This window comes from Pleurodeles waltl, chromosome 1_1, assembly GCF_031143425.1.
Source record: "Pleurodeles waltl isolate 20211129_DDA chromosome 1_1, aPleWal1.hap1.20221129, whole genome shotgun sequence".
NCBI classification, from domain to species: domain Eukaryota; kingdom Metazoa; phylum Chordata; class Amphibia; order Caudata; family Salamandridae; genus Pleurodeles; species Pleurodeles waltl.
This window is the reverse complement of record NC_090436.1, coordinates 780,418,942-780,432,888: the sequence shown is the minus strand read 5'-3', so window position 1 is coordinate 780,432,888 and position 13,947 is coordinate 780,418,942. Positions and strand designations below refer to the sequence as shown.

General features: G+C 43.2%; 1 protein-coding gene across 2 annotated transcripts in view; it reads right to left on the bottom strand.

The window, feature by feature from the left end:
• Positions 1-13,947, bottom strand: part of SLC35D2 (solute carrier family 35 member D2) — a 344,284-nt gene that overhangs the window by 32,916 nt on the left and 297,421 nt on the right. For both annotated transcript variants that reach the window (XM_069227861.1, XM_069227869.1), the window contains one exon: positions 11,011-11,089. In XM_069227861.1, the coding sequence (XP_069083962.1) occupies positions 11,011-11,089 (79 nt within the window). The remainder of the gene's footprint in view (positions 1-11,010; positions 11,090-13,947) is intronic.

Here is a 13,947-nt window from a genome sequence, read left to right as displayed (position 1 = left end):
TGCCACCATGCCACTTGCTTCCATGGTGCTCACAGCTCTTCTCCTGATCACAGGCTTTCATACTCCCCTACGCCAATCCATATGCTTCTCTCAATACTATTACCTAGCATGAGATCAGTGTTGGGATTGCGCACAGTGGGCTGGTTTTACGCCCCAAGAGGGCCTGGGAGGCTGTGCCAGCTTCTCCCATGCACAAGCCTGGAAACATGTATGTGTGCATGATAGTTTGGCCGTCCTAGGACAGCCGGCCAAACTGGTATGCGCACTTGCAGTGCCCACCACTACAAGTGCCCTCCTTGCATGCCTTGGCCGTGCCCACAAGACTTGGCTCGGGTCCTGTCACGTAAAATAAAATGATAATAAAACTTCTTTATTATCTTTTTATTTTACATGACTTTATGCTGTTGAGGCAGTGGGGTGACGCTCCTCCGCCATAATGGAGGAGCTGCTGCTGTATCAATACTGTTTAGTAAAAAAAACATGGGACGCTCCCTGCTCATTCAGGAAGGTGCACAATCATAAACAGTCTTTTTATAATACATGTCTGTGGAAGACCATCTTATGAATCAGCGTTTGAAAATGCTGCAGGAAGTTAACATGAGAGTATGGGTATTAAGAAAGTGATATTACTGCCAATGGCTGGTGTTTGCATCTGGTCACAGGAAGCATGAAAAACCACTGTGAGCAGAAGAGAAAAAGCCTCTTATGCAGACTAGAAAAGACTTAGGGTAAACACGCAAAGCAAAGCCAATAGGTCTTGTCTATGAGAACTATGTGCTCTGTCAATGTTTTTAGCCAAGTTGTACCGATGCAGGGCTGTCATGGAGCATGGTTGAAAGTTAAAAATAAATTATGACATAGCCAGCTTTGGCCTCATCATAGAGCTTCTTTTTTTTACTTGGATCATTGTGGATCAGTACAATAATGATACACTAGGCTCAAAACAATTCCAAGACTGAACCTAGTGTCATGTTTACTTACAGGAAAAGAACAATGGTTTCTATGGTTACACAACCAGTAATCATTAAGAAATAAAGGCATTTAGATCATTCAAACAGTCATCAAATGATATTATTTAACAAGCGTAGTTCAGAGGAGTAAATCAATCAGTGAAAATACCCATACCTTTAGCTCAAAATTACACTTCAATTTTTCATAATTGTGCTCAGTTAATCACACAGTGCATAGGAAAGTAAAAGGAAATAGGCAAGGGTGAATAGCATAAAAGAAGCAGTGAACAAACATATCATTAACTTGTTTGTACCAAACCTTGGCATCAAAACAAAACGATTTGTAATCAATAAAAAATGTTCAGTTGGCCATTACATCCATGTTGTTTCAACCTGCATTTAGTTAAGGGTCATCATATGACTGGGATATTTTGAGCATAAGGAAGGACAGAGAATTAAAGTCATAAGGATCAAAATACAGTTATGGGATATCAAAAATCCCAAGGATGCATAGTAAAATCAGCACCCCAACATAGTCTGGAAGGAAGAGCCTCTGTCAATGGTAAAAACAGATCTTAGTCATTGTCAAAACTGCTGTTGATGGGTAGGAAAGACATGTACAAAACCCTTCACTGCCATAAGTTGATGCGCAAAGTTCAATTTGGTTCAGGAGATTACATATTCCCCACGGGATAGGCAGCCCATGGGGTGATGGCTGCCCATGGGGGGAGGGTGCTGCGGCCAGCCCCACGCCAGGCGCAGCCAAAGGCAGTGTGCATCAGAGGCTTTGCCAGCAGCAGGGGTTTGGGTGCAGGGCCTGGCTGCAGGTGAGAAAGTAATTCATCAGTTGTGGTGGATGGTAGTCCTTCACAAGTAATAAAGTCACTAACTGGTCAAAGATTTCAGTATTAAAACCTGGGCTCAATCCCTGGTAGCTATCAGACAAAGGAGACAGACTTGATTTCAGGAAATGCGTAAATTTAGAATTATCAAAAAATTTTAAAAGTCAGAAACACATCACAATAAAAATGTCACTTCTGTTTAGCGAAATAGAGTATAATGTAATAAACAAAATGACATCAAAAACCCCAAATTAATAAAGGGGAACCAGAGATATAAATTTCTAAAGATTTAAGGTAAAATAGCAACAAAAAGCGCACAATACCAAATGTAGGCAATGGTCATAGTAGACTAGGACCTAGATGCGATTTGAGGCCCAAAATGATATGGGTCGGATATACCAACAAGTTCTGACCCAGTCTGAGGTTTTACTTTCGGACCTGGTCTCTCTTTTGGAAGTAAAAATCCTTCAGCATGGAGAAGCAGCAGGCTATCCAAGGAAATCCTTACAAAGTATGATAGGCATTGGAAGAGACCCTGCTGAAGATATTGGTTTTTAGTGGAAAAGCTCTAGTGGCAAAAATTCAACTTTCAGACCCAAGGAAGTCCTTTGGCAGATTGAATACTTTTGGCACCTTCACCTGGGCAAGATTTGTTACCTTCCAATTTAGTCACTTTTTTGAAGCTTGGAATAATTCAGCAGAGTAAGGATGCAGCTGCACCCAACATTAAGTTGCACAAGACCAAATACCTTCTCAATGAGTGTCCTCTTAATTGAATTTGATGCTGCAGAGAAGCACTGAGCAGGAGGAATCTGTTTTTTTTGCCCGGCAAAGTTGCACCTTGGAGTATAAGTTGGAGTGGTTTCTCCCAGTCATCTGGAGGTTTGGAAGACCAAAATGTTTTTAAGTTCCAGCTTTTCAAAAAGGATAGGAGAAGTCTAGTTAGAGACAGCCAAATGACCCAGGTCCTCAGGAACAACACTTGGGGTCAAGCCTCACTCTAGCAGAGACCACCGCAGGGTCCACGTCAGGTCCAGTCAATACTGGTCAGCTGGGAACTTCAGGAAAAAGGCCTCTTGCAGCTGTTGTGGTCCTGTAGCTACACAGGAGATCAGACAAGTGACCTTTGAATAGATCTTATTTGTCCTTGGTACAAGCAGGAGCATACCCAGTCCTTCAGGGCTCCTTTTGGGTCACAGACAGCATGTTCTGTTCTGTTCTTCTGTAAGTCTAGAAAGTGTTTTGAAGAGTGTGGCTGTGCTTGTATGATCAGAAGCAAGTTGATTGGAGGTGCATAGTTGATGCTGCAACGCTGCGACTGTAAGCAGGGAGCTGAGAGCCGCGAGTTGGGTGTTGGGTGGCGTATCGTCCGGCAGCTGATCCCTGGGTGCAGCCCGTCAGCAGTCCGCTGGCTGCCTGGAGCAGAGCTGCGGTAAACAGGTGCCAGGATTTAAGCGGCTGGGAGGCTTGGTTGTTGGCCGCCCGTCTTCCCTATTGTGCCGCTTTCGTGCCACAGAGGCTGCTCGCTTGCCGCCCGTCAGCCCCACCAGCCCCCCGGACTCCATTGAATTGCCACTGCCATTGTGCTGCACCTGTGAACAAGAAGCCGGGAGGCCAGGAGGCTGCTCACAGACCGCCCCCCATGGCAGAATCAAGCAGAGGTCGGAAGGAGTGGATGCAGTATGAATGTTTTCTTGCCCCACAGCACCCTCCAACACTTCCTCAGCACAGTCCAGCACAGTCCAGCACAGGCCGGCACTGAACCACACAGAGGAGACACAGAGCCGTGGGCCGGGTGGCCTTGACGACCGCCCACCAGCATGACTGAAGGACACCACCACTCAAGTCAGGTGTCTATGTGACGGGCCCCACTGCAGCGTGGGCCTCTACTGAGGGGGCTGAGCAGGCTACACAAGCTGTGCAGCTGGCCTGCTGCCAGTGTGGCCCGTACTTCAGAGGAGCAGTAACTTGGGTCACAACCTACCGAGCAGCAGAGAATCTGAGACAGTGGAGGGCTGCCGCACTCGGAACCAGTGAATTGGACAGTTCCTAAAGACTGCCTCTATGGGGACCAAGGGAACCGTGATTGCGGAGCCCTACCCAGTACGACCCGCCATCAGAGAAGAAGCGTGCAGCACGTTCAACACTTTGGGTTCACAAGAGCGGGAGCTGCACATCTGGAAAAAGAGGTAAAAGACTCCTGGGAGCCCCAGGTAGCCCTCTGGGCTCCTGGTGCGACACAGCAGTGGTAACATACAGGAGAGGACAGCAGTGTCTGGTCGAACAGAAGCAGCCACAGGCCTCTCTAGGCATGGCTTGTTGCCTTTCTTCCCTTTCCTCCACGCCCCCCCCCCACTGCTGCACCCAGACCCTTGCCTACTCCAGTTTGGGAAAAGGGTACAGCTACCTGGACTGCAAATACACACTTGATTGAAATCCTTCAAAGCAGTGCATCTTACTGTTGGCCGCACTGTTACTCATGCAATAAACCTCTTTAGCAGATTCATTTGACCCCTGGAATAACACACGGGTGCCTAGGGAAAGCAGGAAGCAATATCTGCGACTGATAGACATTGGCAAAGGCACAATGACTACCAGGAAAACTGAGATCAGGTAGCTTACTCCGGGGGAGGTCTTGTTCCAAAACCAAACCTAACCCTCACTGCAACAACGGAGCAGTAGCCCCGGGGCTGAAATTTAGAAATCATATTTTTTCTTTCTGGGAAAAGGAGAAGGATCTATTGGAACCCCCGGAGATTAGGCCCTCCGGCAACTGAGTCACTCCTAATGTTCTGCTGCTGGGTGAACCACCACACCCTAGTCTCAAGCGGTCAGCACGTACCGACATCTCTGAATAGGCCATTCAGGACTCCAACGCTTCCCTAGTAGACCTCTTCCACACTGAGGTCCATGGTTCACGTAAAGCAGTTTCGCCACCCCACAGACATCTCCAACCTCTGCTTGCAACTCCGTCTGTCTTGACTATAGCAGGGAGGTTTTGCCCGTGGGTGCTGTAGAGGAGCCTTACCTCTGTTGATTTGGTACATTAGTTGGATGACTTCATCCTTCTGGACCTGGACTTAGAATTATATAAAAGATATGGTCCTCACCAGAGGGTGAACAGTTTTCAATCTTCTTCCCTACCCTTGTCCACAGGCCTGCAGCTCTTTAGCAGTACTCCCTCTAGCCATCCTTCATTGTGCTCACATCTCTCAGTGACTCCTGATTTGAGCATAAATGTTAATCTCCCAAGCAAACCCCCCAGATCAAAATACTCAGGTTTCCCCCTCTCTTCTTAGCCTAGAGAGACTCCTGTCATCTATTATAAACCTATTAGAAAAATTTGTTGGGGGATCTGACTGCATCTTTGGCACTGTTACAGCTATTTTAAAAGAACTAATCGCTAACAAAGAAGGTATCCGTGAACCGATCACATTACATAAAGAATTAGTTTCACCACATCCTTATATTGCAAAGAGCAAAGATTCCCATACTCGGATTGACTTTTGCTCCCAGGCCGGTAAACCTCAGATTAAGGTACTACCCACAAACTCAGCTTCTACAGAGAGCCCGGTAGACTCTATCAGATTTGTATTGATTGACTGTTCTCTAAATAAAAGCCTATATTTTGAACCCCAAAGTAGTGCAGGAAGTATTCCCGATTTTTAAAGCCTGCCCAAAAGCTAATACAGTAACCAGAGAAACCTGTTCTTCAATGCAAAAGCCTATGTGTTTAAACAAGAACAGCAAGGGGGTGAAGAACCTCTACCCCTGGATCCTGTTCAACATCTCAATACTTTGATCTCTGAACCTCGTGTACTGGATGCTCTTCTTTATTGCCCTTGAGTGCCAGGCATTAATGGCCCAACCGTGAGTCAAAACAAGCCACGTCACAACAAAGTATGCCACCCTTGAATCCCCTGGTGCAACCGTTTGGGGCCCCAGCGTGACTTAAGCCCAGGCCAGACCTCTCGCCACTCACAAGAAGGAAGGAGAGACTCAATCTTGTGGACACGCTGGTTTTAGATTTTATGATTCTGTTTGACACAGATCTATATTTAAATAAATAGATCTCTACTTTTAAAATGTTTTTCATAGATAGAGTTGCTTAGACTAATTGAAAGTAATGACATACACATGGTATCTATGGAGGACTCAGGTTTTAGCCCAATAACAAGAGTATTTTTTACTTGAAGCTGACAGTCAAAAAAATGTTAAATAATTCTGAGCGGCTGCAATATAAAGGTATTGATGTTGTTCCTGTTGTGAGCGAGGCAGGGAGCATGCCTGCTGGTAAGGTTTCACAGTGTTCCCGCGAAGGGTCTATTCCCCCACACCTATGTACCCCGACATCTACCCTCTTAGACATCAGGGTTTAATCTCTCTAGGGAAGCATGGCAGGCAAGTGTCACTAAGGGAACCCCCAAAGAGTTTACCCCTAGAATCAAGTGCCAACACCTATTACTGGAATTGGTTACTGGCTGCATTAAACAGCTCTTCCATAATGTCTCATTCAACAGTACCATCAGATTAGCAATGAGCTCACTATCTTATCCTGGAACGTTGCTGGTAAAAAAAAATAAGGAGGAAAAAATTTAGTTTTTGAATTCTCTAAATGCTAATGTAATTTGCACACAAGAGACTTGGTCTACCGGGGAGCTCTTGAGCGACAAATATTACTCTCTTTGCTGTAACGCTATCCCCTCAAAGAGAGGCCGTGCTAAGGGTGGGGTAGCCTGCTTGCTTTCCAATAGGCTTAATTGGCGTTACGAATGTCTTAGGGATCCTAGCAATCTATTTCTGGTTATAATCTTATATGGTGTTGGAGAGGGTTCTGATGGTGCTCCCCTGGCATTGATAAACTCCTATATCCCCCCTGGAGCCTCATATGATATCCTCTTGGCTAATATATTTTTTTTATTAATGAGCTTTGCGACAGGGAGCCTGCAACTTGAATTTTCATGGTTGGAGACTTAGATTGTAACATTTCGAATCCTGCCCTTTTACAGTTCTGGGATGAGGACAAAGAGGAAGCATTCTGAACTCCACTTGTATCTTTCCCCATGAATTAGAACTGATAAGCGTGCGAAGCTCCTCCTTGAGCACTTAAAAACAAGCAACTGTATCATAGCATATGGTAGACTTCCCTCCGATTTGCCAGCCCATTATACACATACATCATAAGGTGGCACAGCTATTTTAGATTATGTGGTAACCAGCTATCAGACATTCTCCTTGGTACATGACATAAAAGTGACAGAGACAGTACTCAGCGATCATAATATTCTGGTAGTATCTATTAACCTGAAAGTTCTCCCCGCTGTTACCTAGAGCCTAGATGGGTCGAAATCAAAATGTAATATTAAAAATGGTAGAACGCATTGGTCCTATGACAGGATTAAGGGGCTGGAAGGTATTCTAGAGATCGTCTCTGGTAATCTCAAAAACTGGGCAGGTAATGATTTGGAGAAATTCTCAGAGTTTATGCAGCAACTACCTATATTCACCCGCCAGAAGGCCAAGAATAAGCATACAGTAAACCCCCACCCCATCCTTTCCCTGAACAGAGAAATCAATACCCTCACTCGCAAGCAATACAATTTAGAAAGGCATCTTCAGCTGGGCCTATTTAAAAGAAGAAGGAGGCGTTTAAGAGCACGTCTAAAAAGAGATGCAACTGACAGATTCTGGATTAGTGTAAGGGAAGCAGCTTTTAATGGCAATTCAAGGCATTTCTGGGCATTGGTAGTAGATGGGTGTGGTTCAGGAGCCAGATCATTTCCAACGGTCATCAAAGAAGCAAGTTGATCCACTTTTATATCTGGCCTCTACACGTCTAACGGAATTACTGTGGAGCGTCCGCCAGCTGGTAACGATCCCATATATACTCACCCCTCCAGGAAAGGAATTAAGGATGCTATTAGAGGCATGCGCAGCTGGGCAGCAATGGGTCCTGATGAAATCCCTGTACTGGTAATAAACATGATATTCTAACCTGGAGTAAAATCTTGTACCAGGTCTTCCAGTGCTGCTATAAAACTAAAAAAATGGCCCCGTCCTGGAAGGGTAGTATTATTGTCCCTCTACATAAGAAGGGGGACTGCAGCTGTCCCGGGAACAATTGCCAAATCGCTCTGTTGGATGCGGTAGGCAAAATATTTGCAAAATATTTGCTTTCTCAGATTAGTGACTGGACAGAGAGGAACAACATCATCCCCCTGGAACAATCTGGCGTCACAGAAAACATTGGAACAATTGATAACATCTCGAACCTCAAGGTAATAAATGAGAAATACGTCTCTTTGAGAGGGAGGGTAATTTATGCAGCCTTTACTGATTTTTCTACGGCATTTGATCAAGTAGACCGGGCAAAGCTGTGGAGAAAGCGCTCAAGTTTAGGGATGCCAGGTATTCTTTTAGATCTGGCAATTGCCCTCCATTCCTTCATCTGGTGTAGGGTGCTTTTAGTGAGAGATAGAGCCGTGTCCCATAAAATCCCAACTCAGAATGGCTTAAAACAAGGGTGCATGTTGGCCCTGCCGCTGTTTTCCCTGTACATTTCTGATTTACCCTCTCACCTAAATCGGGGTGAGGGTTTTGCCCCCATATTGGGAGGAAGACCAATATCCTGTTTGCTCTATGTTGACGATATAATCATTCTCGATCGTACACCTAAAGGGCTAAACAATCGCCTCCAAGCCTTATGGCAATTAGCAGAAGCCCATTTTGTAAAAACAAACTGCTCCAAAAGCAAAATCCTGTGTTTTCACTGTAAAAAAGGCTTAAATATGGTAATTTCTGCTCGGCATTTGGAGCTCAAAAACTTGTAAGGGTAAACTCGTATATTTTCTTGGGTAAAATTGTTTGCCGGAACCTCAGCGACAGAGCGCACATAGAACATAACCAACACAAGGCTCTATCTCAAGCTAACGGCTTGAATGCCTTCTACAGGGCACCGGTAGGAGACATTTTAAACATCTCTGTCAGGTTTATCGAGCAAAGATACCTTCCTCCTTACTTGATGGCCTAGAGCATGTTGGAGTCTCCAACTGTTTTTTTTTAGATAAACTAGAGTGCCGCGTCCTGAGGAACCTAACATCCGTAAACTATGCCCTCTCAGCAGCAACCCTAAGGCTTGAGATGGGCTTGCGAAGTGCATCTGTGCAAGGACTGGCTGGGGTTTGATGAATAGTGGTGATGATTCTCTGAGGTCACTGTTAAAAAAATAAATCTTAGCTGGAAGCAGGGTGAAATACACCATTGGCTGGAATTTCACACATGCCACAGATCTATTACAGTCAGATCCTGCCTCTATTTTTACACTTCCTCTGCCACAGCGAAAATCCATTATTAGGCAAGCAACCTCGTCTGCAGGCCTTTTCCTGGATATGAAGGCCTGTGCACACAGGCTGGGTTTCCAATCTAGCTAAAACTAGAATATTGAATGCAGCCCTTTCTTAGCTGGGGTCAGAAGATTCTGGCTCCTATTTCGACAGGTGTTGCTCACTCTCAATACCTTAGAGGTTAAATGGTATGGATCCTCGCCTATTTATAATTTCTGTCAAAATGGTGATCAAGACCTGAATCATGTTCTTTTCATTTGTCCGGCCTTGCTGTTATTTCGATGTAGGTGGTTACGCCCTATCTGTCTTCAACTTTCCCGCATATTGCATCAGAAGTTCTGCAGGCTTTCTCTGCTCCCCCAAATGAAATGTTCAGTTATAAAAATTGTAACTTATTAAAATGCGTTTTTAGTTTTATTAATTAATGTGGACCTCCATGGGAGTTCCGTATCATAAATAAACTTAAAATGAAACTGAAACTGAAGAGGGTGCCTTGGTGTTCTTGGTGTAAATGTTTCAAGGGTTAACCCTATCCGCTTTTGCAGCAGTTCCTTTTTTGCTCTACTGCAAACAATCCCACAAGGCTCGCACTCAAAAAATACAAGTTCCAGAATCCCTTCTCCCCATCTGTGGAGCCTTTGTGTCCACCCAGAGGTGTGTCCATGGTAATGAGCAGTCCCCACCTGTGTGATCACTTTAAACCAGTTCTAGGGGTAGCTTTCCCCATGGGGTTTGATGCCCGCCTGACCGGGAGAATAAAAGCTTGGCCCTTTTGAGGTGTCACCTAGCATTTGCATGTGAGGTGGGGAGGCCTATTTGAAGTAAATGAAGTTCCTGTATACACTTAGAACTGGTCTTCCTGCCAGAGGAAAAGAAAACACCTACCCAAACCAAAGGTGTTTTCCCTGCTCTGGGAGCAGTTTTCACTCCTCATCAGGGTTAATCACTCACTGGACTACTGCTGGAGACCTAATGGAAATAGGTGCCGGTCAACAGCACCAACCCTTTATGGCACTTGATCACTTCTCTTGAGTTTCTCGCTTTCCCACTTTGCCACCTTTCTGGAGTTGTTAGACAGTGTCTCATAAGTATTTTCAGAGGGTCCATCTCCTCTTCTCCAAGGTCATCACTTTGTGCACCCTCTGCTTGCTCTTTGGGCCGCAGAGCTTTGCAAGTGGGGATGGTTGGTGAGTAGGTGCTCCAATCCCTCAGATTCCTTGCCAGAGGTGTCTCGCCAACAGAATAGGTAATTCTCTTTGTGCTTCCGAATACTGACAGAGGACGTCTGCTGCTCAGATGCTCTCCTGTTCCATCTGTCCCGACAACGTTCCTTCCCAGCCTGATCAGGGCTCAGGCACTCTCAGCCAAGTTCCCTTGGTGCTAGGTGAGAGGAACAAATTCCTTTTTTCTGGCCACACCTGACAGATCTACATGAAACTAGGTCTGTAAAACCCCAGACTAGATAAACTTATTTAAAAAAAAAAAATTGTACTGCTTCTTTGAACAGTGCCAAAGTTATCAAGAAAATAAAAACAATGTTGATTAATGGAAACTCTGAGCTAATTATAATTACACAAGTGATATTACTGGATGGATAGATAGATAGATAGATAGATAGATAGATAGATAGATAGATAGATAGATAGATAGATAGATAGATAGATAGATAGATAGATAGATAGATAGATAGCTGACCGCCACAAGGCAAAAGCTTTCAACATGTGTAAGGAAAAGTCAGGAAAAAACACCAGGGTAAGTCACTGCTGTGAAGAAATATTAAACAAAGAAATGTTGAAATTGCAAGGAGGAGTGTGGACTCTCACAATGCAAAGCTACTAGATAACAAAAACTATTTTTGGAAAAATGTTCTCTTACCTTAATAGCACCAACCACAGTTGTTGTGAGAGCAGAATTATAGAAACTGCATAAAACTATTGTGTACAGTAAGAGGAACCTAAAAGATAAACAAAACTCGATTAATTCTCATTCTAAGGTAATTCAAGTCATTCTGAGACTGCCGGCCGCTTACCCTACAGTATTGTCAACTCTTGAGAAAAGAAAATCTGTTGCCATAGTATTCCAATCTAAAGAGTGAATTTGGCAAGCTCTGTTAAAATGATGTGATAATATCACACAGCAAATTACCATTAAATTGAAGTTCAGCAGACGTTATAACCACATCATTATGCGTTCCTCAGGTTGTAATGGGTGATAAAGCAGTGATGGAGCAGGCTTGGCCGTTTTCCAAGCTGCAAAATGTGAAATTATGTTTTTATGCATACACACATTTTGTCTTGTTCTGCCTGGTGAAAAGTGTTTGGGGAAATCTTCTTGGCTATACAGTAATTTTGTACAAATGCTAATACCTTTTTGTGGGTTATCCTCCATTTGCGCCTGAATCCCAGTTGTAACAAGGCCAGGTATTTTAAAATTTAAAAATACAGACAGTGTCACTACAATTTGCAGAAATACGAATCACTCTTGGGTAGCATTATTTTACACACAGGACAGTCCATGTGATATATGTTAATACAACAGTAGTAGAAATAAAAGTTCTGCTAATTTAATCTGATAGCTATGAAAAGTATGTTTGCAAAAGCCAGATTTAGACCTTACAGATATTGTGCTCCAGTCACTAAACATAGAGATTATTGTATGCCTCTTCACAAAACAGAAATGACATCATTGCAGTTGTGTAGTGTTTCTAAAAATAGCTAACTGCAGTTTGTTGCAACACATTTTCTGCAAAAAGTAAGAGTGAAAGACTCTATTAAAGTACACTATTCAGATGTTAGCTACGGACCTCCTTCCCCGAGATAGCTCCTTACTCTGAGCTTCTTGCTACCTCGCCTTCTTCATCGATGTATTGTGCTTTTCACCTGAAACGGACACTTGGATACTCCATAAGCATGGGCTAGACTGAGGGACACAACTTGTTTGATTTGTAGGCCTCTATTCACACTCTAATACCTATCATTCCACTGTTCTCCCCAGCACTTTAACATCCAGAAAATGTGCCCCAGTGCAGCGTCTATCAATTCTGCTGGGAGATGAAAAAGTCAGAGGGTGCCATCAGCACACAATATGTCATTCAGACAAGTCGGTGCAAATATGGAAGCGGCACCTAGAGGCAACCTATCACCCTCATCACCGTCTGTGCATCTGAGCTTATGTACATTTTGACAAAAAGTATATTCCACACCTTCTTCAACCGAATTGTACCAACATGCATGCGTGTTAACGGGTCTCTGAGATGGGAAACTTTACTCCGAGCTTAAAGTCCATTGTCAAGTCTCCCTCTTTACATTTTCTAGCTACCTAAGCACTAGTCTACCCAACTTGGATTCTTCAAGAGGTATGCACGATGAATCAACCGGTAAAGAAACTGGACATTATGTTAAATCAGTTAGACAGAAGGTAGAGAAGTTAGATAAGAAACCCATTTTTGTAGAACGTTATATAAAACACATTCACAAACAAAACACAAGAAAAAACACATTTTGAGAACTAAATTAGACCAAATAATATATTATTAAGAAGGGTGAAGGAAGGGTAGAAGGCCAACATCTTTTTACTATGGCAATATGTTAGTTTGAGGAGAGTGTTCTAAAAGGTTTTCTGAGAATAAACCTAAGAAAACAAGGCAGGGCAGGTCAACAGATGTGAGAAGACAAAGGAGATTCAGGCTGACCACCAAAGATACCACACTGATGGATGAAATTAAAAAGAAAGGTCATAACATGAAAAACCAAACCAATTAATTAAGCCAGAGAATACTTGCACAAGATATTTGGAAAAGTAAACAATTCATATCTAAATAGAAGTGACAAAATCAGAAGTGAAGATACACTTCATCTAGTAGAAAGTATAAAAAAGTGTTACTGCTGATAGGCTAACTATGCTTACACTTTTAAAAAGTAATTCAATTTGTTCTGGGTTAGAAAGGGAAAGGTATGCAATGCTGCTGATTTTAAGTGATGTAACATAGTTAGGTTTATACTTATGTTGTTTACATACTCTCTCCATGCGGTTTTCATCCTCTATAGTTCATATGATGCTTATCCTCTGTAGTTCACATTGCTAAATGATAGAACTAATTTAACTAAATGGCCCTTTATAATTTTAAATTAATAACTACGTGGGGCCTGAAAGCTTATATACAGTTATGCTTTTCCTCATGCACGCCCCATGCTCTCAGGTCTGTGCACCTCGAGCCATGTTAGAATATGGAATCTTCATACCCCAATCTGTTATGGTTGAGAAGCGGAGGCTGAGAGGAGGGGAGGACGTGTTGTAGGGCGGATGGTTGCCCAATTTACAGATGTACTTTTTTTATATAATACAATGAAAGAACCTACTTGAATCCTGACACCAGTATCTTCAGTTATAACAATGGTACAGTATAAAGACACAAAAACCCAATTGTTATGAGGATATGCTGCCCAGTTTACAATCGTATCAGATGAATTTGGCAGAAGCCAATAGATAGTGAGCATTAATGAGGAAATCGCAGAATGGTCTATTTTTTATGCTTAGTAATTGATTTCTGTAATCTTGAGCTGGCCTCTAGGGAAGAGGATTGGGAGGTGTGTAGCACTGATGCAAAACACACAATAGGAACCATCTAATCTGAAGTAAACTAGGAGGTTTGCGCAAAGATCTCCTCTTAGGCATGTAATGGTATTTTTGTTTGGACTACATTATTAATGGTAATTTGATTTGCACTCCCTTCTTCCCTATTTGTATAAGGGATAGTAAGCACTGGTAAAGCCATTAGGACTAGTTTGTCTCAGGTATCCTTGTTCTTTTTTT